Source organism: Pelobates fuscus, chromosome 2, assembly GCF_036172605.1.
Source record: "Pelobates fuscus isolate aPelFus1 chromosome 2, aPelFus1.pri, whole genome shotgun sequence".
Taxonomy (NCBI): domain Eukaryota; kingdom Metazoa; phylum Chordata; class Amphibia; order Anura; family Pelobatidae; genus Pelobates; species Pelobates fuscus.
Window position 1 is genome coordinate 19239960 of NC_086318.1, and position 24469 is coordinate 19264428.

Below are 24469 nucleotides of genomic sequence, written 5' to 3' on the forward strand. Positions count from 1 at the left end.
CACAAATGTGTAGATTTTAAAATCAAATTTTACTATTTAAGAAAAACAAAACATGTTTTAAAGGAATTGTTTGTCGTCTCCATTTGTATGTCAAAACAATTAAATTTCAACAAGAAAATGTAATGATGTAAGTGGAAAGAATTTAACTAAATATTTGAGGAAAATGCACATTTAAAAATTAAATGTTGAAGTCATGTAGCTTGTTTAGGTGTATATCACCTATATAAAAATAATAATAAAAATAATAATAATAATATCACATTCTGCTAATAGTCTCCCCAGTGGCTATAGAACATATGTTCCTAAGGGGGAACGTATTTATTATTAAAGGCTGTGACTCCAGATTTGCTGATGAGCACAGGAAACAGGACCAAGTGTGAAACCGCCTTGATAAGACTCCAAGAACCATCTGATTGGCTAATGGGAGGGGGAGGAGTTTATAGAGCAGTATTTGGGCCCTACGTACGGACTACTAGTTCATGCCCCAGCATGTAGAAACCCTCATCTTGAAGTTTTTAAAGAGTTTTGTCTGTCTGGTTACTTACTCCAGGAAATCAAAGTTGGACCTTTTCTCCAGGGCATTTTGAGGCATGTCTTTATAAAACCTCCTGCATGGTACAAATAAAATAAAATTAATTCATTCATTAATTAACTGTTAATAACCAAGTCAAGAGATTCAAATCATATAGATGGCATACACAATAATTCTTAAAACACAAGTCACATGTTCTAGTATTATTTTTCAATGGAACAATTTTGCATGGCTTTAGAATCTGCTCAATTCATCCGAATCTTGTCGTTCGGTGTGATGTTACACAAACATGCCAGTTTGAATTACTCTAAGAGAATCATTGTAATTAAAATTCCTCTTCGTGATAAGGGAGTTTTTTACATTCCTCACTTGTTAAATAAATAACCGTACAGCTGTAGTTTGCAGAGCCCTGTTACATCCTGGTTAATGCCTGGGAGTAGAAGAGCGAAATAAGATATAAAATTAGCTTTTTGCCAAGTTTTAGTCAATTAATCATCAGATTATAGAAATTATTTCCATATACTGATACAGGTTAGAACGGAAATGTCCCAATACAGAGTATATGCATTCAATGCTGATAGTTTGAAAGAGAGTGAACATTAGCCTGCAAATATTCAGCTATTCACTGAAGTGTGAATTGCTGGGAATTGTTAGAGGTTCATGGTGAATGCAAAGAAAAAGGACCCAAAATCACTTTAAAAGGACACCCCAGATCCATAAATCACTTTAGCGTTCTGAAATGCTTTATGTGTGAAGAGTGTGTCCTCGTTTTCACTTTACAAAATTGGCACTTTTATAAATTATCCTTGCTACACCGCTTTGGCTGCCAGACAACCGGTCATGTTACTTCCTAGTTTGTTTGACTCACTGGAGCTGCCTTGCAATGACGTCTCCTTGAGCTGCATTGGGACGTTTGTGATTTGACAGCCACAGAAAGTCTGGGCGGGGTTAGAAGGGGATGGCTTGCAAAGGCTGAGGACAGCACATCTGCAGCTTTTGCAAACTGTTTTGAGATAAACCCCTAATTGAAAAAAATAGCAACAAATCCATTTTTGTTTTCATTGGGGGTATATCTACTAAATTTTAAAAATAAATAAATATTTTTTTTCCACGGGAGTGTTTCTTTAAATTTTACTTTCAAGTTCCTTCGGCAGTTCTTCACAATATCCAGTGTAGCTAATCAACCTCCTAATAAATACACAAAATGTGTCAGTTTTGTTCGAAAATACGTTTGACATTTGCCCTTTTATTAAATAAGGCTCTCTTTACCGGAGTTCCAGGCAGCCCAGCTGTAATGCCATCCCTTCGCTGACCTTCGTAGCGTACTGCTGCATATAATCATTTCGAAGCTGGGGAAAAACGATATTGTCAAAAATATGACGGACTCGTTACCATTAAACCAATGTTCTCGCCAGTTGTGACCTATCAAGTGTGCAGCTGCTGGTTATATAAAGAACATTATATAACTACAAGAAAAACACAAGCAGTAAAAAACAAACACTCCACAGCTACGTTTATCTGTTTATGTCTTAGCTTTCATCTACGAGATAAAACATCCGTTAGACCGTACTAACCTGTTGATAAAAATAAAGCAGAGTAGTTTTGTCCTTTTTGAAACTTTCAATGTAGTCGTCTGGAAGATAGCGGATTCGGAGATCGTACCTGGTGAGTTAAAGATAATAATTGTTGTCAGGAAAATTTGTTTTCACATCAATAAGAGAATGTCAGGAGTGAATCATTGGCAGTCAAGGCCTTCAGGAGTCTGACTCACCATAAATATGCTGCAATCCTATTGTTATTTGACATTTAAGAACAGCAACACACTCAGCAGGGTGCTATAGCTAGGCTAAACACTACATATGCAAATTATTGGGCCTCCATGACAAACAAGAACCTGGAGATAGCCTGGTATAGTGAGTCTTGGTTGTGGAGGCCATCTCTGCATGTACATGTAGCTTGGTAACTGATGTTAACCCATGTGTACTGATCATTCTGTTCAATAAAGCTTCCTTCACCTCCCCAATGTCTCCTAACCCCCACCCCCCTCCAAGACTGGACGACGGACGATACCCCCAACGACTAACTCAGACAGGCCCGCAATAGGGGCACATTTACCTATACACACATGGTATGCGAAGTAACATGCCACACAGGGAACTGAGATCGTGTAACACAAAGTCACTTGAACAGCAACGTACCACCTGACTACCTTGACCGGTAACCAGCGTGCCCTCACATATGACTGGCTATACAGCTCAGCATACAAACATCTCACCAGACAACTGCTCACCCACAGTAGTTGATAACTTTATCTGAACCAGCACGCTTGGCTCTTACCCATGTAATCTGAAGGCCCGACTGTGAATAATTGTTCGCTGACATTAGAGTTGTAAAATCAAGAAATGTTTTTGCTACTGTTGCTCTGTATCGTGCACAACAATATATATGTCAAACGATAAAAAGGAGAATAAAGAATGTCAAACAAAAATAAGGGGGGAAAGGGAAATAAAGAACGAAAGGTAAAGCTACCCATAGAAATGTAAACGCATAAAACCGTGTTACTACAAAGCCAACATGACGCCAGACAACCCTGTCTGTAATCCAGTAGGCTTTCACAGGTGACTAGCTATACTTCTGCTCCTCCCACCATATCAAAGTATATTTACTTACCTACAGGAGTTGATGATTCTGTTTGAACCAACACACTTGACCTCCAAATATATTGACCTCTGTTTTGTCTATAAATAATTGTTTGCTGACAGTCGAGATGTAATATCGTAAAAATGTTCTTCAACATTGTTGTTTTGTACCTTGCTCTTTAATATATGTGTAAAACGTAAAATGGAAAATAAAGATTGTCAAAAAAATAAATAAAGCTTCCTTATGTTTGAATGAAGGAAATGTGAGTGTAAGCGACCTGGTCTTGCCTGGTGTCTCATGGTACAAGTAGCCTTCTATGAGGGTTTGCTGGTGTCTCATGGTACAAGTAGTCTTCTATGAGGGTTTGCTGGTGTCTAATGGTACAAGTAGCCTTCTATGAGGGTTTGCTGGTGTCTCATGGTACAAGTAGCCTTCTATGAGGGTTTGCTGGTGTCTCATGGTACAAGTAGCCTTCTATGAGGGTTTGCTGGTGTCTCATGGTACAAGTTGCCTTCTATGAGGGTTTGCTGGTGTCTCATGGTACAAGTAGCCTTCTATGAGGGTTTGCTCTGCGCATGGAGAAATGTATCTCTTTCTCGGTACCAAATGGCAACGGAAATATAGGATTTGACTCAGCTCTTCAGAACATTTGTGTTAATGAGTGATTAGACACTGTGTCTATTATATCATATATCTCTTGTAAGCATAGTTTGAGTGAGACTTGCACCACTATATTTATATGAAGGGTATATCCTTAAAGGACAAATATCATCACATTTCCACGTCTCTTTTTTAGTAGTTTATTACAGTAAATTAATATTAATTATATATATGTATATATTTGAAATTATGTATGTCCATTTTTATTTTTGGACTTTTTTGGCCATGTTTGGTCAACTTCTACTGTATCGAACCATCTGCTGCTCAACCTAACTTGCCTGCTGCTACAGTGTCACACAGAGCAATCGCAGCACTTAGCAAGTTAGGTTGAGCAGCGGTTGATCAGATAACAGAGACTGATCCAACTTGGCTGCTCGGCCAGGTAAAAAAAAAGTGACATTTAAAGAAATCAAAAAAAAATCAATATACATAATTTAAAACATTTTTATTTATGTTTTATCATATGTAATGTAATGAGACGTAAAAATGTGATGACATGTTTAACAGCTTTATTTAAACCCAACTCTGTGATATAATTCAGAACATTCAGCTAGTTTAAGTTAAATGTAATCTTTCTTAGGACATAGTATAGTATTTTATTATTATACAATGTTGAGTGTACTGGAGTCCTGATTCTTCATGTTTGTGATTTTGAAATAAAGTATCACATTTATACCTGGCAGCATTCCCTTCTCTGGAAATGAGCCAGCTTTAGAGAGTGCCTTTATCTGAAGAAATCCAGAATCTCAGTCTAAATTAGCAAATAAAACATTGATTGCATAACCTTCCCCGGAGAGAATTCTGTAGGCCTCTTCCTTATGAAAAGTGTAGAAAAGTGTTTGGCAGTAGATATAATTTAGTGAAAGTCTATTCAATCAAACATGTATGCATGTTGTCTCAACAATAATTAAAGACAGTCCTCTTAGCCTCTTACTGCTTACAGACAAATGGGACATTAGAGATGGTCACACATCAGTCAAATAAGCTACGTATGTTACCAGCAAGATAGATAACATCATTTAAGCCCCTAGTAATAGTTCATGAGTAGCTCACACCAACAGTCCACCTTAAGCAGAAGCATCAATTCAATAAACCGTCACAGACTTTAACAGTTTGCACTTCTGGGATTTAAACCATTGAATAAAGCATAGACAAGCACTTATGACGTATGTGTAATGTAATTTTATTTTTACACCCAATAAATATATATTTGTTAGATATAGAACTAAGTAGACAGTGACAGTGCCCCTTTAACTGGCCCTTAGTGTCTTTCTGTCCATATCCTTGTTAGCCTTGGTCCATGGTCATAGGCCTAGCACGTATAGCAAGGGTTACCTTGTATTAGCACAGTATAAACACAGTGATATAATGAAATAATGGTAATTTGGTCTTTAATCCATGCAATGCCTGTGTGCTAACTGACTCAGTTCTCCTCTCACTGAGCCACTGACGTCAGATAGGGCAATACAATAAGTGTAGAGATCGCATTTCTAGAAAAAATGCTGCTCAAAAATTAAAATGCATGCACCATGAAATAATTGATTACTAAATTGATCTGAAACACAAATTAAAGACCCCAGAAAATGATCCAAAAGACCAATAGCATTCCATTTGGACAAACAAGGTCTTGAAGATACCATGTTGACTTTTTCAGGGAGTGGTCCACTAAACAGTGGAGCAACCCACAAAGATGCTGCCTATTAAGACCATCAATAACCTTTGGTGAATTAATGGTCGTCCTAAAAAAATATGACTCATTGAGTAGAAACGCTGCAAGGTATAGATTTGCACTCCAAACACCTATAGGCAAATTACATGGAGCTTAAGGCACTTATCTCCTGCGCCATTTCACACAGAAGAAACTTAGTAACTTCCAAAAACACCTTGAGATACCCTGCTCTTTACATAGAAACAGGTAGTGCCATATCTGGAGAATGCGATTTGATCACAAGTACATTTTGTGGACAGATTCATAACAATTTGAAACTTGAACTTAATGGTTTTCTCATTATCTAGATTAACGACAGAGCTCACAATAAAAGTACAATTAAAGTACCAGCGTGGTTTACAAGGGCCACACAACTCTGAGCAGTGATTTGTGGCTCTGGAAAGCAGTTACTATGGAGAAGAGAGTCTATTTTTATTTGGTAGTTTTCTAATTTTCACCATCTCCATACCCCAAGGTATAATCTGAATTAATGCTATTCGACTTCTCACGTTCAATTAAGTCTCACTTATGCTGCTGCTGTGAAAACATAGTTGAAATAATGGAAAAAAAATACGGAAGGTGAAAATTAGTTGAGTAAACACCTGCCTGTATTTTCAGCTGAACTTTGCTCGGAAAATTATATTTACACTTTAGGTGAGGAATACTTCTGTAATAAGCATGTTTTTATGCCTTATCCCAATATATATATATATATATATATATATATATATATATATATCACTGAAATGAAAGGGTTATTGAAAGCACTATGGCCACTTTAGTGTTTTGAGTTTGTATGTGCAGCAATTCGCTGTGAAACCCTACTCATACAGAGTTTAAAAAGGTCACTACACACCTACACACCTCTAAAGCACTTTAGCTTACTGAGATGTTTTCTATGTGAAGAGTGTAACCCTATGGAACAAGCACAGCTTAGTGGAATGGGGCCTGACAGAGCTAGGAGGCGGGCATAGGGGGAAGGCCCCCAGGGATTGGGAGATGCAGTGTTAACGGGTTGGCCCAGTATAAATAGACAGCCATTTTAGAATTATGCACTTTTAATTTGCTTACCTGGCCTAATTTGTCCCTCCCTCCCATGTAAAAGAGTAAGGGGTGTTAGCTCCCGTTTGGTCACAGCGCCAGGACTCGAGAGAAAAAAGTTAGGGAACAAACAGGCTCTGGGGTGGTGTAAATAGAATAGGGCAGGGAGGCTGCTGGTTAGGAGTTTGGTTAAACGGTTCGTTATGAACTTTGGTAGGTTTTGAGCTCGGTGGTGGCTCAGAACCTGGTGTGTGGTAGAGGTATCTGGGTATACCCCTACCGTGGTTATTTAACAAAGTTTGGCTCTTATATTATGTTTATGATGTTTGTTGTTATTGTTATTTATATTTACGGAAAAATATGGATCATTGCCTTTTGTTTTGGGGACATATGATGTTATATGGCGGGATGGGGGGCTGGGCAGTGACTTTAATTTTATTATTATTAACATTAATAACGCTGTGGGCATATTGACCCATACATTAGTGTCAGTGTGTTATTGGGTGTAAGTTTGGGGGGTAATTCCTCCTGCCCATTTGGCGACTATGCGCCTGTCATGTGCCCTATTTTTTTTTTACTGTGCTTAGATTTCAACAGAAATTGACACTTTTATAAATGAACCTGTGAACCTGTGAGCTTAACTTCTGTCGCTGGTAAAATATTTGAAAGGTTATTAAGGGATTATATTCAAGAATTCCTTGAGAAGAACATGGTTATCAGCAAAAATCAGCACGGTTTTATTAAGCACAGGTCATGTCAAACTAACTTGATTGCATTCGACGAAGAAGTAAGTAGAAGTATAGATCAGGGTGTTGCAGTGGATGTGATCTATTTGGACTTTGCCAAGGCATTTGATACAGTTCCACACAGAAGATTAGTGTTCAAACTCAAGGAAATCGGTCTAGATGAAAATGCTTGTTCTTGGGTAGAACATTGGCTTAAAAACAGAGTACAAAGAGTTGTCATTAATGGTAATTTTTCAAGCTGGACAGAGGTGGCAAGTGGTGTCCCTCAGGGTTCTGTTCTGGGACCCCTTCTATTTAACATATTTATAAATGATCTTGAAGACAGCATTGAAAGTCATGTTTCAGTGTTTGCAGATGACACAAAACTTTGTAAAATAATACAATGTGAGCAAGATATTACTTTGCTGCAGAGGGATTTAGATAGTCTAGAGGACTGGGCACTCAAATGGCAGATGAAATTTAATGTTGAAAAATGCAAAGTTATGCACTTCGGCGTAAAGAATACACAAGCAACGTATACCCTTAATGGAAGTGAATTAGGGATAACAACACACGAAAAGGATTTGGGAATTGTTATAGACAACAAACTATGCAACAATGTGCAATGTCAATCAGCAGTGGCCAAGGCCAGTAGGGTATTGTCATGCATGAAAAAGGGCATTCATTCTCGGGACGAAAATATCATTTTGCCTCTTTATAAATCACTGGTAAGACCACACATTAAATATGCTGTGCAATTTTGGGCACCTGTTCTAAAGAAGGATATTATGGCACTAGAAAAAGTGCAGGCTACAAAATTAATAAAAGGAATGGAACATATCAGCTATGAAGAAAGGTTAACAAATTTAAACCTCTTTAGTTTAGAAAAACGTCGCCTGAGAGGGGATATGATAACATTATACAAATATATTCAAAGCCAATACAAACCATTGTGTGGAAATCTATTCACAAACCGGACTTTACATAGGACTTGAGGCCACGCGTTTAGACTGGAAGAAAGAAGATTTCGCCTAAGGCAAAGGAAAGGTTTTTTTACTGTAAGAACAATCAGGATGTGGAATTCCCTGCCTGAAGAAGTGGTTTTATCAGAGTCCATACAGATGTTCAAACAGCTACTAGATGCATACTTGCAAAAACAGAATATTCAAGGATATAATCTTTCAATATATAATCTTTCAATGTAGGGTAATAACTGCTTGATCCAAGGATAAATCTGACTGCCATTCTGGGGTCAAGAAGGAATTTTTTCCTAGCCTGTTGCAAAATTGGAAGTGCTTTAAACTGGGTTTTTTTTGCCTTATTTTGGATCAACAGCAAAAAACTAATGTGAGGAAGACTGAACTTGATGGACGCAAGTCTCTTTTCAGCTATGTAACTATGTAACTATGTAACCTTGTTACACCCCCTTGGCTTTTTAAGCCGATAACTGGTCCTGTTATTTCCTGGTTTGGTTAGCTTTGTTGCACTGAACTCAAGATGCAACAATTGCCCATAGTACCTGCCTTGCAAAGGCTTCTCATTGAGCTGCATTGGGAAGTCTGTGATTGGACAGCCACAGAAAGCCTGGGCGGGGTTAGGAGGGGAGGGCTTGAAAAGGCAGCAGACAAGAGATCTGTTGGTTTTTTAAGCTGTTCATAAATATAACCTGAATGAATGCAAGCATAATTAAATGCAGGTATGTTTTTCTTTGGGTCCTATCTACTATGTTTTCATTTGGGTTTTGTCTACTAAACACTGATTTTTATTTCCCATTAACCCTATTTTCTGCCAGAGGTGGAACTCCACCTTTAGCAGCATCATCAGAGCTGTATATTCCTGTGCATAGAATGTCATTCATTGTCTGAGAGTGATCAGCAATTGCTCTCAGCCTACGAATGCCTCTGCAGAAGCCAAGTATATATTATATTGCAGGGACAATGTAAGAGGGCTAACCATTGCAGAACAGTTTGACCCATTACTGCGGCAAAAGGCCAAGTTACTCCTGGTATTAACAAAACAACAGCTGCAGTGGTTGTGCTGCTTGGAGTAATACGGACATGCATGTACTGACAGTCAATCTCATAGTTTTACACTCTCTCAGGTGAGCTGGAAGTGATGGTATATTCCTAATTTAGTGCAATGCAAGGACAGTTCTGGGTATGAAGAGTTTTCTTAATCAAAGATAGTTTATTTTGTGTCAGGCAAGATTTACTCAGTGGTGTAATCAGCTCATAGTGGAATTTTACAATTCACAGGATGCATCGTCATAAAGAAGATGGGTCTCTATTAAGATAGATGACATAACAGGAGGTGGAGCCTGACAATCATGGCGACTGGTGGTGTCCTTTGTTAGCTCCCAGGGACACACTGAGCAAATCTTTTCTGGCTGAGAAGTCAATAACCGGGCATCAATCAACCTACTTCTAGGTAAGCTAAACGAAGAACCGACCTTGGAACGCTTCCAGCAGGCTTTTAAGGCACCCCAGATGCCAAGCTTCAGTGAGGCCTAGCCAGTGCTGAGGACGGGAGAGGTGGCCGATCTCCCGGACCGGTGCAGGCAAAGAGCTGAGCATGTTCCTGGTGCCCTGCTACCATCACCCCCTATGGACCGGTGGGGGTGATCCTGGTCCCCACCCTGATAGCCCCCAAGCACAGCTGAGAAGCCATGGCGGAACCGCAAATGTCAGTGAGCAAGGTGGAATACCTCCTAAGATGGCGGACGCCACGTGTAACCAGACTCCTGAGGGGGAGATGTCCATGATTCACCGTCTAGCAGCTATCTCTGATGCCTTTTGGAGGCAGCTGGAGAGCAGCCTTTCCAAACACACGAGTTATGCCATGCATCAAGGTGGCATGGTACTGCCTGGCTTTGGCGTAACATGACACCTAGCCTAGCCAAACACACGAGTTATGCCATGCATCAAGGTGGCATGGTACTGCCTGGCTTTGGCGTAACATGACACCTAGCCTAGCCGAACACATGAGTTATGCCATGCATCAAGGTGGCATGGTACTGCCTGGCTTTGGCGTAACATGACACCTAGCCTAGCCAAACACCACACGAGTTATGCCATGCATCAAGGTGGCATGGTACTGCCTGGCTTTGGCGTAACATGACACCTAGCCTAGCCAAACACCACACGAGTTATGCCATGCATCAAGGTGGCATGGTACTGCCTGGCTTTGGCGTAACATGACACCTAGCCTAGCCAAACACCACACGGGTTATGCCATGCATCAAGGTGGCATGGTACTGCCTGGCTTTGGTGTAATTTGACACCTAGCCTAGCCAAACACCACACGGGTTATGCCATGCATCAAGGTAGCATGGTACTGCCTGGCTTTGGCGTAATTTGACACCTAGCCTAGGTCACTACATATATATGACTAAAACAACATCACACTCTTACTTACACTCAAAGTAAAATAGGGATCGGCGTCTGAAACTGTAACAGTGTTCAATTCTTTAAAACAACACCTTACAAATTCTCAAAGAGGTACAAGCAGGAAAAACCTTATGGAGTGTTGACATGTAATGCATAATTCACAGAAATAGCTGTACGACTGCCTATGGTATTATGTAAGGTCAACATTAAGTTTGAGATCATACAGATTTATCAAAGAGAACAAGCCAAGTGATCAAAGTCTATTTCAAGTTTCTTAAAACTTAAAACCAAACTTTCGACCTTAATAGCACCATTCTAGGTTCAAACTACACAAATACACTTCACAATATTCACGTAGGTTTTTCTCTCATACTTTTCGCTGACTAGAATGTATCTCTATGTGACCATATACCTGGTCTGACTGCCTCAGAGCTTTTTTTGTTTTCCCATTAATTCTTGGCATCTCTGAAATAAATTGGTAACTTTTGCTACTGAATAAAGGATCAGAAAGGAAACTTCCAAGCACTATAAATATGCACAATAGGTCGGTATAACCCAATTACACTCACGTTAAAACTAGTTATGCTTCTAGATAATCGACCAAGTTGGTGATATATAAAATGAGATGTCTCTATCAACCATAATTATATGTGACATATAAAGTGTATCACTCTTACTAACTATGCTGATACATCCGGATTCAAGTTTATTTTTTGACTGTATCTTGCTGTCATGTCAAAAAAGCAAAATATTGACAAAAATCAAAAAACTAAATAATAATGGCTTGATAACTTGACTGGTGTCCACTGGGTACCCACCATTTTCTTCCCTGCTGCTGGAAGCTCCTGACACCAAGCTAAGCCCAGAGGTGCACGGAGGTACTCATTGACACCATTTATGGTCAGTGAAGATGATAAGAGGACAAGAAAACTCTCATGTGAAATTAGGACCAGGTATTGTAAGCCAGTACATAGATATTACCTCCATTCTGCTTCCAGATGTAGGCACTCATACTTCTCCTGGACTTCTCCTACAGTGAGGTCAGGATGCAGCCAATGGATTTCATCTGATTTTAGATGTTTCAATCGTAGACCATAACTTTCAACATTCTGGATATCAGGTCCTATTCTCCCACTTAAAAGGATAGAGCTAATGATCTCCTGTAAAGAGAAACCAAAAGTGTTATATATATATATCTGCATTGTGGATTTATTTATTCAGAAAGTGTTCACATTATGATTTCCCCCGTGTTCTCTAGAATGTTCTTGAAATACCTATATCATAGTTGCCTTCTTTTGGATCAACAACATGAAGGGATGTGTTTTAAAAGTTAAACTCAATGGACTCAAGTTATGTTTCAATCGAGATTACTCTAGAACTATAGTGACATTGTTTCTAAAGAAGTAGGGTAGCTACTCTATTATATAATACCAAGCACAGTCAAAGAATATGTATAACTGTTTGAGTTTTATGGACTTCTGAATGAACCAAAGACAATAACATGGGACATGATGGGAAAAAAAAGGCTGGCAATTAAAACAAAGTTAATGAGGTTGGAAACACTGAGTGGGAACGTAATATTCTGCAACACTGAGAAACAATTTGAGGATTCACAAAACATTCTATGACCATGACTACTCTCCACCTCAGGAGTATGATCAATAAGGGCCAACATGCCAGTGATGCTCACTAAGGACGCAGATAAGGACACTTGGGGTTAAAGGCTTAAACAAATCATGGAAATGGTTGTTCATAGATATCAGACTGTACAATGGCAGGAATTGAAAATTGAATTTCACACTTTAGGTAAAATTTGGAAATATAGCTGGAATGGGGATTTTTTTTTTCCACAATCAGGTATTTTGACTTAAAATTTGAAATTCATTTGATTCCACAACATTTCACAATTTAGTGAATAAACCCATCATGTTTCAGGATTAGTCATTGCTGCTATTTGCCTTCACGATCTGTTTCTTAGAACCAATGTGTAGCAGAACCATTGGCATCAAGTTCTAATTGTCTAACTACAAGTATTAGCTCAGGTAAGTAGTGAAACGATTCTCTTTATAATGATGGCATTACTCACAATGTGAGTCATTTATAATGATTTATATGTCGCCTGCAAATCCTCATGACAAGAGAAAAGATTGCATAAGCTGTTGATTATCCTAATGATTGGTTTAAACTTGACATTTAAAATTTTACATATTTGTCATGAACATCAATAAAGGGTGCTTTCTGTGCAAATGCTTATTTTAATAAAAGACTATATTCCTAGAACTCTTTGGGTATTTATAATTTTTACATAAAAATGCTGTATTTTTATAGTCTTTTATAAAGGGCACTAAAGTTGCATGTAAAAGCACCATAACCACTACAGCGTGCTTGTCTCTTTATCCACGCCTCCTCTCAGCAGGAAGTGAGACCAATAAGTTCCTTTTAGAAGCCTCCGTTAGTTCTCCGGAGCTAAGCCCTGCAGTACAGAGCAAGCTCATTGGCTGGGAATGTCAGCTGATCACTCTCAGCAATGGGCCTGCACCGCTGGGCTTAGCCCAGAGATAAGAGCCTTCAGCTACAAAAGGAGCCATGGTGTGGCATCTGGAAATCCAATTTAAGAAGTCAAACTTTGACTACTTATATTGGGAACAACAGGGCACTGGTGGCACTATAAACACTATCGCATGACATAGTGACTATGGTGCTCAGTGTGTTCCTTTAACTCTTTTCTAAAACATCCTGCTAAAATATCTGCTATACATAGCAAGATAAAAAAAATCTATTCAATGAATTAAAGGAACACTATAGGGTCAGGAATACCACATTGTAGGTCCCTGCCTCCCCATCCATTGTCTCCTTAAAACGTGTTTAAAGCTTATCTTTATTCCAGCGCCACACGGATCCGCTGGCCTTGGCGCACTCCCGATCCACCTCCTCTGTTGATATTATCACATTGACAATCTCAGCAGTCCAATGCTTTCCTGTAGGAAAGCATTGAGAGGCTAATGCGCAAGCGAGTCAAGAACGCCGTGCTGGCCAATCTGCATCTCCTCATAGCGATGCATTGAATTCATGCACAACATGCATCAGTGACCCATGAAACACCTCTAGTTGCTGCCTGAGTGACTGCCACTGGAGGTGTTCCTAAGGAGCAATATAAAGACTCCCTTTACTCTGTAAAACAGTGTGTACATTAAAATGCATGTACTGGGACTGACTATATCCACCAGAACAACTATATTAAGCTGTATTCTGTACATTAAGCTGTAGTTGTTCTGGTGACTACAGTGTCCTTTTGAGAACAGATTAAAATACACTGATGTACATCACCTACAGATCAAAGCATATTTACAGAATTTCACATTTCAAGCCCAGAGAAGGCAGAATTGGATAAATAAAATCCACAATGTTGACATCACATTTGCATTTATTTTGTCAGTTGTCCACAATTCTGCAGTTGTGAAGCAATATATGACCAACATATCTTTTTAATTTAAGGCAATATTGAGGACGTGATCTGTATCCCCCGCTGTGGAACTGCAGTGCAACAGGTGAGTGATTTTACATTCTAATAGACTTTGCTAGGATTCCCTTTAGAAATGACCCAATGTGTCCAATACAGCTGTTGGAACACAGCATGGGTTTGAATCTAAGTCAGGACGTAATATTAGCGGTTTCTACATTTTAATCTATTCAGCATGGAACTGACTGCTTGTTTAACCCCTTAAGGACCAAACTTCTGTCACACATGTCCTGTGTCCTTAAGGGGTTAAAAACAAAGAATATAAAGCAAATGGCAAAGCCATAAATAACTAATGATGTAGGCTGAAAGTGACAAAAATATCTCCTATGTAAGAAGTAACGTCTCAAAAATACCAGCATGCATCGTCTATGATAAGCGGTTATTTTCATATATGTTTCCATCAAAATAGCTATGTTTACAAATACCACCAAAGAACATATGAAACGCACTATTGTTGGGTCGAAGTGGTAACACGGTGAGCTGAACGGCATTACCACAGCGGACGCTTAGTGTCTGTGCGGCGACATTAAGCCTCTGTGTGTCACGGAATTATTTCAGGATTGTTTTGATTTTAATTCTGGCGTTGTCATTGAACAATTAAAGTACAGGGAACATAAACGATTCATGCATTGAAGGACACAGTGAAGGTCACAGAGTTAGCTCAGCGTAGAAGCGTAGGGAGATCATTATGGTACCTTGTATTGAATGGTAAGCAACGTCTCAGACTCATCGTGGTAATGGGTTCACAAAAATAGCATATTGGCTCTGTCGAGATGGCTTGCAGAGACCGAATGATTCATTATTTCTATACAAAAATCTGGCCTACACATGTGCTTTTATAATATATTTTCCACTAATTTAATAAGAATTGTCCTACTCGTGGGTACTACATGTGACCAATAATGAATTATACATTTTAAAGTATTTATTGATCTAATTTTAACAGAACATTTATTTTCTTTATATGGGACAAGTTGTTAAGCTCCAGGCTGCTTCCTGAACTCATTTATCTGCTTCGTGACGATGTCCTAGTCGTCCAATTCCCAAAATAAATTTCCTAGTTTGTCTTTTATGACTATGGAGAATCAGTCACTTTGTATCTTCTACCAGAGTACAGTGAAGCAGCACGTTCAGTAACGACACAGAAAAGCCACAATTATTTTTGCTTAAGATACCAGGTATAACGTTCGTGTAAAAAGATGCGAAAAGTAAGAATGAACTGAGAAATCTATAACTCCTTATTTTCAAACTGAGTTCTCTTCAGTCATTGTTACAAGCTCTGTCCCTTGCACCTGGCAGTCAGCATAGAGATAGCTTACATTAATAGAAAATTATATTTTCCTTTAAATCAGATGTTATCCTGCTTATGTACACTTTTGAGAGCAGAAGCAATGGATTTTTGGCTAAAGTATATATAAAGAAAAAAATAAATGCTAAAATGTTCACAAGCCAATCAGACGAGGAGCAAATATGCTGGTGAAATAATATAACTCTAACTGGGTTTCTTTGGAAGATAGATATTGGTACAATGTATATACACTGGGTCACAATTTTATTGGATCACTATAGGATCAGGAACACACACATGTATTCCCGACCCTATAGTGTTAAAGCCACCAGCTACCTCCCTGCCCCTCTCTCTCCCCCCTGAGGAAAGTTCAGTGTGTGTGTGTGTGTCTGCATGCAGAGGGTGCAGACACTAAATGGCAGTCACACTGTGCAGCACTGCCCCAGGAAGCACCTCTATCAGCCATCTGAGGAGTGGCCAGTGAAGTTATCACTAGGCTGTAATGTAAACACTGCATTTTCTCTGAAAAGATAGTTGTGACAAACTGCCTTTTGCCCCATGGCTTTTGGAGGAGCCTGATTGCCAGCCTCCTGCCTTATGACTATCGCCCTGGGGTGTATGTCCCTTTAAAAGTCTGTTTGGGCTTATTGGATTTTGGGACACTTTTTCTGCCCATTTGAATCCATGGGAAGGTGTGCCTCTTCCCCTCCCCCTTTTCCTGTCCCATTGTTCTCCAGCAGGGCATTGTCCCAGGGACACTGCCAGACCAGTTGGAACTGGCTGCTTTGTCCCTCCTCGGCCTCTCATCAGCCCTTGCTATTGTTTAACCCCATGGCGATTTGACTGTGTTCGTGGGATCTGAGCGCTGTTCGGCTATAGGGAGTTTAGTTCTATAGAATATTAGTTATGTATTTTAATGTGTTTTGTTGCAGTTGTGACATAGTGATATTTTCTGTACCTGGAGATAATTGAGTTTACTACAGTTACTTAAGCCGATTATCTCCAGGATAGAGGAGAAAATTGACCAACCGCACAGCCCAAATCTATGGAACTGTTTTGGGCAGGAAAGCCATGCTTGCGGTCGGTCAAATAGGACTTCCACCTAACTTTTAAACCACTGGAGGGAATTGTATGATGTTTGAGTATGTTTGTATATGGAGTATGCTGATTCAGAATATGTATTTTTTATGGAGATTGTATGAATATTTTGGGAGTTATGAATATTGTATGAAACTGTATATTTTCCTGCCTGTGATAATTAAGTTAACCCATCGTGTACAGTAATTGTATCCCAGGCAGAGGGGAGGGTTTGTGTGTCCTAACTGGGAGTGTTTGACTGTACTTTAATGCATTTGATTGGCTGTTCCAGAAGACCATGTGGGTGGTAACTTTGTGTAAGAACGTGCATAAAATAAAGTCCTTTGAGACTTATTAAAACAGTTCTACTTCACCCTCAATTTAGAGTCCTGTCTCTTATTGGGGGAAATCTGCTACAAGGGATTGCTATGCTCGTCATACTCTCTTGCTATTATTACTAAACTCTTATAAGAGCTTGTTCCTGTTTTGCTACCTGAAGGAGTCTACGGTGGTTATGGTGTCTGCTGGAGTGCTTGGAGTCCTCAGGAAGCGCTAGGAGCATCCTTCAACGGAGGTACCCAGTCGGGGTGCCGGGTGACCCGTTACAATAGTGTTAACTGCAAAAAGCCTGAAGGGAATGATTATACTCACCAGAACAAATACAATAAGCTGTAGTTCTGGTGACTATAGTGTCCCATTAAATCGCCACTACTTTATGTTAGTTTATTTTTGGAGATCTATGCTACCAGGGATACCAAAGTATGAATGATCAGGAAATTAAAGTGAATTTAACGTGACATTTTAGAACAAAATAGCTGAACTGGACTTTAAAGTGCGCAAATCATTTTGTCTCTCCATGCTTGACTATGTTGGCCTAATATTTGAAAATCACTTTGAGTTCCCCCAAATATCACACTGTAATGAATAACCAAATAAGCTTCACCTCTGTCTTTATAAAATTGTATTCTTCAGCCATGCTAAACAGAGACTACCGAACCTTTCGAAAATGAAAAAGAGTTAAAATTATGTTGCATGGTGTATTATATGCCGTAATGTAGCCCCTGTATCACACGTGTATACCCCATAAGATGTCCCATGGACAGACACAGCCATTGTACATGTTTAGCCTTGTCCCAAAAACTACAGATTTCCATGTATGTTGGCACCACTTATTACACTGTGGATTAAGATTTTAGACTTGTAAGAAAATGGTACTAATACTAGCTAAACTACTGTGTTCTTCTATAAAACATAATCTTTTCAAACCAGAAAATGTCTACAATCGTTCTTAAAACAACAACCGTTTGCCACATGAAGTTGAGGTATGTGTCTACATGTTAGCCTATTTATTTTCTGACTTAAAAAGATAGTGACAGAATAACTGTGACTAGATTATTATCACTGTTACAACCTGTTCTAGGTCACATATACAATTCTAGTGAACGCTCATCTGGTCTCTCAATTTTCAGTAGAACTGTTTCAACACGCTATCTTACTATATACAATATTGATATAATTTTGCTGATACAAATATTTTTATATTGACAAACCATTCTGTGTCTCTAGTTTGATACAAAAAGAAGGTAGAAAGGCAAGACTTACTCGTATCTCGGTCATTATGCTGCACTTAACCAACTTAAAGTTCTTTACGAGGTTGGAACTGTTGCTGTGGAAACACACTTTGAGGATCCTTGTGTCCTCCTTACTAATCTCTCCATCATGAGGTATCTCTCCGAGTCCATCCTGCCTGGAAATGGTACCTACTCTCGATCGGCTTAGAGTGTCCAGTGACATCCTGGGACCAAGAAGTGAACCAGCTAAGAAGAGGTCATTACTTATCTGTGACATAAAAAAAGAGAAACAAATATATTGTCACATATCATTCACTAGATGGATCCACCAATTCATCACACTCTAAATGCTTGCACACAAGAATAATACGTGTTATGATGGTAACTGCAATTTCAAGATCCAAGGGAATACTTCGCTAGAAAATAACGAATTACGAGGGCAGATGACAAATACTTGGTAAAGTAACTTCAAAACCTGCATCCATATGACTTCCAGACAAAAGCCAGATAGTCAGGGATCATTGCCATGCAGATTAACATTATGTGAAAATGGGTTTTGAGATATTGAAGTACAATCATGAAGTCATTCTCTTGGGCAACTCTACTTTATCCAGCAGTCCTTCCATGTGTTGAATCTTTTAGCTAATCTATTAGCTATAATAATATCTAGTACAGCTTTTGCTTATGTAATAAGGAAGAAGAAATTACCTACCAATATAATATATATGGCGCAACCGAAAATGTGGCACCTAATTTCTATAGAACCAATCTCTAACAATAATTCTTACTGACTAATAACTCGACATTCACACAATATGACATCCTTAGAATATCACATAATCATTGATCATTTCAAAGTGATATGCCTAATTAATAAACATTAGATGCTGGTCTCCAAATTCCAGTTGGAAGTTCATTTTAGCCTGCATGTTTTTGGTGTTGTTTGGGTTCTCTTTTAACCCATACTTTATTTTATTTTTTGAACATGTGCTCCTATTGTTGAGTCCCGTTAGACTAATGTATTTTTTTTTATTTGCTTTTGATATACAAATAAATATTCTCTTATTCATAATTTTTGCAGCTTGTAGACCCTGATCTACATGTACGGTAATATGTACAGTATGTGTTACTTTTGTGTTTATCTTCTGTTGGCCTCCCATGTATTACTCCTCTCATTATTCCCAAACAATACACATTAGCTCATAATAATGTCTCCTGGTCTGATAGCATCTTCAATTAATTGTCATATCTGACCTCATTGGAGGCCGTTCCAGAGGGACAGGTGGGCCATTAGGTACAACTAATGATAAGTATGTGCTAAATATCTGTGATGAGTAATTCTACAGTTCCCCCATTACTTATGACTAGACATGTGACTGAGAGGCAGATCAACTAACATGCAAGTCAAGATTTGGGGGAGTGTTTTTGGAAGAACAAAAAGCTCTGCTATCTGGTTATCGAATCCTTGGACATGCATTGTCTACTGTAATTTTTTTTAACGTCCATTAATCTTTTATCGGGCTGACAATCATATTAGACATGCCTGCATACTGCCCTGCCTTCCAGGGCTGTCATTGGGTAACAGCATCAGGGGGTGGAGTCGGGTCTCTTTAAAGTGATTATGGTTTACAAAATATGTATCTATAGATTTATAATGCTCAACAGAGCAGAACCTCTCGATAAGTCAGGAGTTGAGAACGTGACATTAAATGAGTCTAAAGCGATCAAATTCTACCCCAAATTCTAGCAACCCCCCTAATTTTTAAACTTTATCAGCCACAATTTCTTCAGATATTTATTAGTGACTGGCAGCTCCGCTTAGTTAGGATAGGCTCAAGCACCTTTAGCTGGCCCGTGAAAAGCTACGTGAAGTTCATACAAATCATCTCTCCGTATTCTCTAAACTATCCCAGACGATGTCCCCATACAGATATCATATCCGAGGATTTGCTCAGTCCCTCATCCCAAAGCATCTAAGAAGCAGCACAGAAGTTAAGAGTGATTTTGAAATGTTGGATTTAAGCGAGTTTAGTGCACAATGCATTGATAAAAATGCACTATCTGCTATTAAAATGTTAGAAATATGTCTGGCGGTTGTAGTGTTCCACTGACTGTACTTGAAATAAATTAAAATAAGTGGTTAGAAATACCACAGAGCATTTGCCATTGTTTTCACAGTTACAATGAGTTTCAGCTTTTGTGTTTTGTCCATCTCTAAGTAGCCACAGTTTCCTGATACCAAGCCACTTATTCTTGGTAAACTGCTGAAGAAGAAAATCTTTATTTTTAAGCTCCAGCTTTCAATTTATTTTCGAAATATAATATTGTTTTGTTAACACTTTACGTGCAAAAAAACGATACTTACAATGAACGATACATTTTATCAAATGATTAGTAAATACCAGTGTGTTTCTGAACTTTTCTGTATCGTTTACCTTTCTAAAACATATACAGGTGATATATTTTGAACAGTGGAATAAATTAGATTTTTTTTTTTGCTTCATCTTATCATTTAAGATTAATATATGACCCCTTACTGCTACTTGTATTTTAAAAGCTAGCTAAATATCTAAGCAAGTGAGGGGATTCTTTACTTTTGGTAGTATTTATTTAACTCCCTCTTTATAGTTTTCATAAAAACACAATAAAAAAAACATGTGGGTCTATCACTTATTGTTAAATAATCCAACAGTATAATCGTGAAGTGGAAAATGCTATATCAACACTGCTATTAATAAAAAATACTATATAAAATGTGTAGTTCAACAAATTTCGCTTATAAAAGTTTTAACAAAAAAGTTACTAAATTCCTCTAGTAGCGTATTGCCTTGTAAAATGATCTATATATTACATTTCACCTTTGTGGGCCCTCTTTTTATTACAGCCCTACTCATACGTTGGTTTTGGCACACCACAACCAACTTTGCATCTTCTGATACATTCCATAACCTATTAGAAATCCCGAGCACAAATATATATATAAATGTATTTCATAAAAGACACAAGAGAAATATATCAAGGTACAAGCAGGTGCTATTCTGAGGCAAACTGCTGAATAGGGAGTAATCACCATGGAAACCAGCAGACTGTATTTTCAGCATTTTACAATTTGACACGGAATACAGTTGCTTTACAAAACTATGTGCTGTTTCTTCCCAAATTCCCAAATATTAATATATATATTAACATTTAAAAACACTTAGAATATTGTATATATATATATATATGATCTTAGTACTTTTATTAACTTTATGAAACTTTTTAATAACTTTTATTTACTTTCTAAACTTTTGTGCATGCATGAGGGGGTAGCCTGAGAGCACAGGCACTCCCCCTGCAGGCACTGCACAAGCCGGCTATTCTGACCATGTGATCGCGAGGACCCCGCAATCACACGGTCGGGGGGACCGGATCAGCTGCAGGGGTACTGCCTGGGATGCCAGGCAAGTCCCCACATCGCGATAGTTGGCGGGGATCGCCAGCGATCAGGTAAGCGCAGATTTGGGATCAGAGTTACCGAAAAAAAGTCCAGTTAAGTCCTGTTCAATACTGTCATAGACTCTTTCAGGGGCAGTCTCTGGCCACAATTTCCTCCAGGCTGAGTTTATGGTCCTATGAGACACATCCCCCCATACTTTATATGAGGTGTAAACAATGTAGGATATTAAAATGATTTTTCCAGATCTCTCTAAGGGTTAGCTCTGTGCCTTTGGATCAGTGCTTTGGTGTAAAGCATCTTAAAGTTGAAATTACTTGCTGGTCCATGGGCTGAATAAGGAGTGGTATTGGGGGGCAAAAACTTTACAGTAATAAAACTGAACTCCATCAATTCGTTCTCCATCCTGGAGGGTGAGCAGAAGCATTATCTATAAGAAGCAGGTTATTTTTCTTGTAGGTATTTTTAACACTTGGCCCAAACACCTCATGAACCCACTCAATAAAAAATTGCCTGGTTACCCAAGCTTTGCTGTTAGTCCTCCACATCACCTGCAATTTGCTTTTTAGGACATCGTTTTTCTTAAATACCCTCGGGTTCTCTGATTGGTAGACTAGCAAAGGTTTCAATTTAAAATCCCCACTCGCATTCCCACCGAACACAGGGTTAGCCTGTCCTTCATTGGCTTGGGTCCTGGCAATGATTTCTCCTCCTTTGTTATGTAGGTCCTCTTTCTCCCAAAACAGGCCTGTCTCATACCAGTTAAACACTTGATGGGGAAAGAATTCCTCAGCCTCTACATAGGCTTTACATTCAGCAACACATTTCTCAGCCCCGTCTTTGTTATCACTGGAAGCTTCACCATGTCTCACCACACTGTGTATGCCACTTCTCCTTTTAAACTTCTCAAACCACCCTCTACTTGTCTTGAAAACCTCATTCTCAGCACTTGTTTCAGGGGTGTTTTTCACAAGTTTAGCATGCAAATGTGAGAATTACTGTGAGTTTTATAGCTGTAGACAGTGGCGTACATACCGGGGTCGCAGAGGTTGCAGCAGCGACCAGGCCCGGCCCACCGGAGGGCCCGGCCACCCTGCGACCTGGTATGCACGCCACTGGGTGCCAGGCAGTGTGGCCACATTTTGCCAGCCTCTTCTCCTGGGGGGGTCCAGGAGCCAGCCACCTTAGGGGCCCCCGACCGGCAGCCCAGCAGGACCCCACTGGACCCCAGGGACAGCTGGACCCCACTGGACAGCAGGACCCCACTGGACAGCAGGGACAGCAGGGACAGCAGGACCCCACTGGACAGCAGGGACAGCAGGACCCCAGGGACAGCAGGACCCCACTGGAAAGCTGGACCCCAGGGACAGCAGGACCCCACTGAACCCCAGGGACAGCAGGACCCCACTGGACAGCAGGGACAGCAGGACCCCACTGGACAGCAGGAACCCACTGGACCCCAGGGACAGCAGGACCCCACTGGACAGCAGGGACAGCAGGACCCCACTGGACAGCAGGACCCCACGGACAGCAGGACTCCACTGGACTCCCAAAGGTAGGGAGGCTGGGGGAATAAATTAAATTTAAAAAAAAGTAATCTGAGTGCCTATAGTGGTCCTTTAACCCCTTAAGGTCACATGACATGTGCGACATGCCATGATTCTCTTTTATTCCAGAAGTTTGGTCCTTAAGGGGTTAAGTGTATCTGCATTCACCGGCGGCACACCGCGGTCACAGCCTTGCAACCAGGTGCACGCCGCCATGTGTAGCGGCACCGGCCCGTGCAGGGTAAGTGCGCGGGGGTGGGGGAGGGCCACGGATCAATTTTTGCACTGGGGCCCCATGGATCTTGTGTACGCCACTGGCTGTAGAGATCTGTGATTCACTTATACACAGTATATACCACGGTGAGTTTTATTGCTGTAGAGCTGAGCTCTGTGACTCGATCATACACAGTATATATTACGGTGAGTTTTATTGCCGTGGAGCTCTGTGATACACTCATACAAAGTATATATTACTGTGAGTTTTATTGACGTGGAGCTCTGTGATACGCTCATACACAGTATATATTACTGTGAGTTTTATTGACGTGGAGCTCTGTGACTCGCTCATACACAGTATATATTACTGTGAGTTTTATTGATGTAGAGCCCTAAGCTACGCTTATACACAGTATATATTACTGTGAGTTTTATTGCCGTGGAGCTCTGTGATACGCTCATACACATTATATATTACTGTGAGTTTTATTGCCGTGGAGCTCTGTGATACGCTCATACACATTATATATTACTGTGAGTTTTATTGCTGTAGAGTTCTGAGATACGCTTATACACAGTATATATTACTGTGAGTTTTATTCCTGTAGAGCTCTGTGATACGCTCATACACAGTATATATTACTGTGAGTTTTATTCCTGTAGAGCTCTGTGATACGCTCATACACATTATATATTACTGTGAGTTTGATTGCTGTAGAGTTCTGAGATACGCTCATACACAGTATATATTACTGTGAGTTTTATTGCCGTTGAGCTCTGTGATTCACTCATACACCTTAATTCTCTGGATCTCCAACAGTTGTCAGCAGGGGCGTATTAGCCGCGAGGCAAACAAGGCATTTGCCTTGGGCGGCATTTTCCAGGGGGCGGCAAAAAAAGCCGCCCCCAAATGCCCAAGGCAAATGTCTTGTTAGCCTTGCGGCTAACAGACATGCCGGCGGGCTGCTAGGCTGGGCGGGCGGCATTGGTGGGCGGCCGGCGAGGGAGCACTTCCTCTGAGCTGTCTGCTCAGCTCCCTCGCGCGCCGCAGAGTGAGGCTGGGAGCCGGAATATGACGTCATATTCCATCTCCCAGCCTCACTCTGCGACGCGCGAGGGAGC

At 39.8% G+C, this 24469-nt stretch overlaps 1 protein-coding gene across 3 annotated transcripts in view; it reads right to left on the reverse strand.

Annotated features, from left to right (window-relative positions):
• The window catches only part of PTK2B (protein tyrosine kinase 2 beta), a 143103-nt gene that overhangs the window by 58837 nt on the left and 59797 nt on the right, over window positions 1-24469 (reverse strand). For all 3 annotated transcript variants that reach the window (XM_063441980.1, XM_063441978.1, XM_063441979.1), the window contains 5 exons: window positions 18180-18416; window positions 11674-11852; window positions 2107-2194; window positions 1802-1881; window positions 546-608 (listed from right to left, as the gene is read on the reverse strand). In XM_063441980.1, the coding sequence (XP_063298050.1) occupies window positions 546-608; window positions 1802-1881; window positions 2107-2194; window positions 11674-11852; window positions 18180-18371 (602 nt within the window). In that variant the 5' untranslated portion in view covers window positions 18372-18416. The remainder of the gene's footprint in view (window positions 1-545; window positions 609-1801; window positions 1882-2106; window positions 2195-11673; window positions 11853-18179; window positions 18417-24469) is intronic.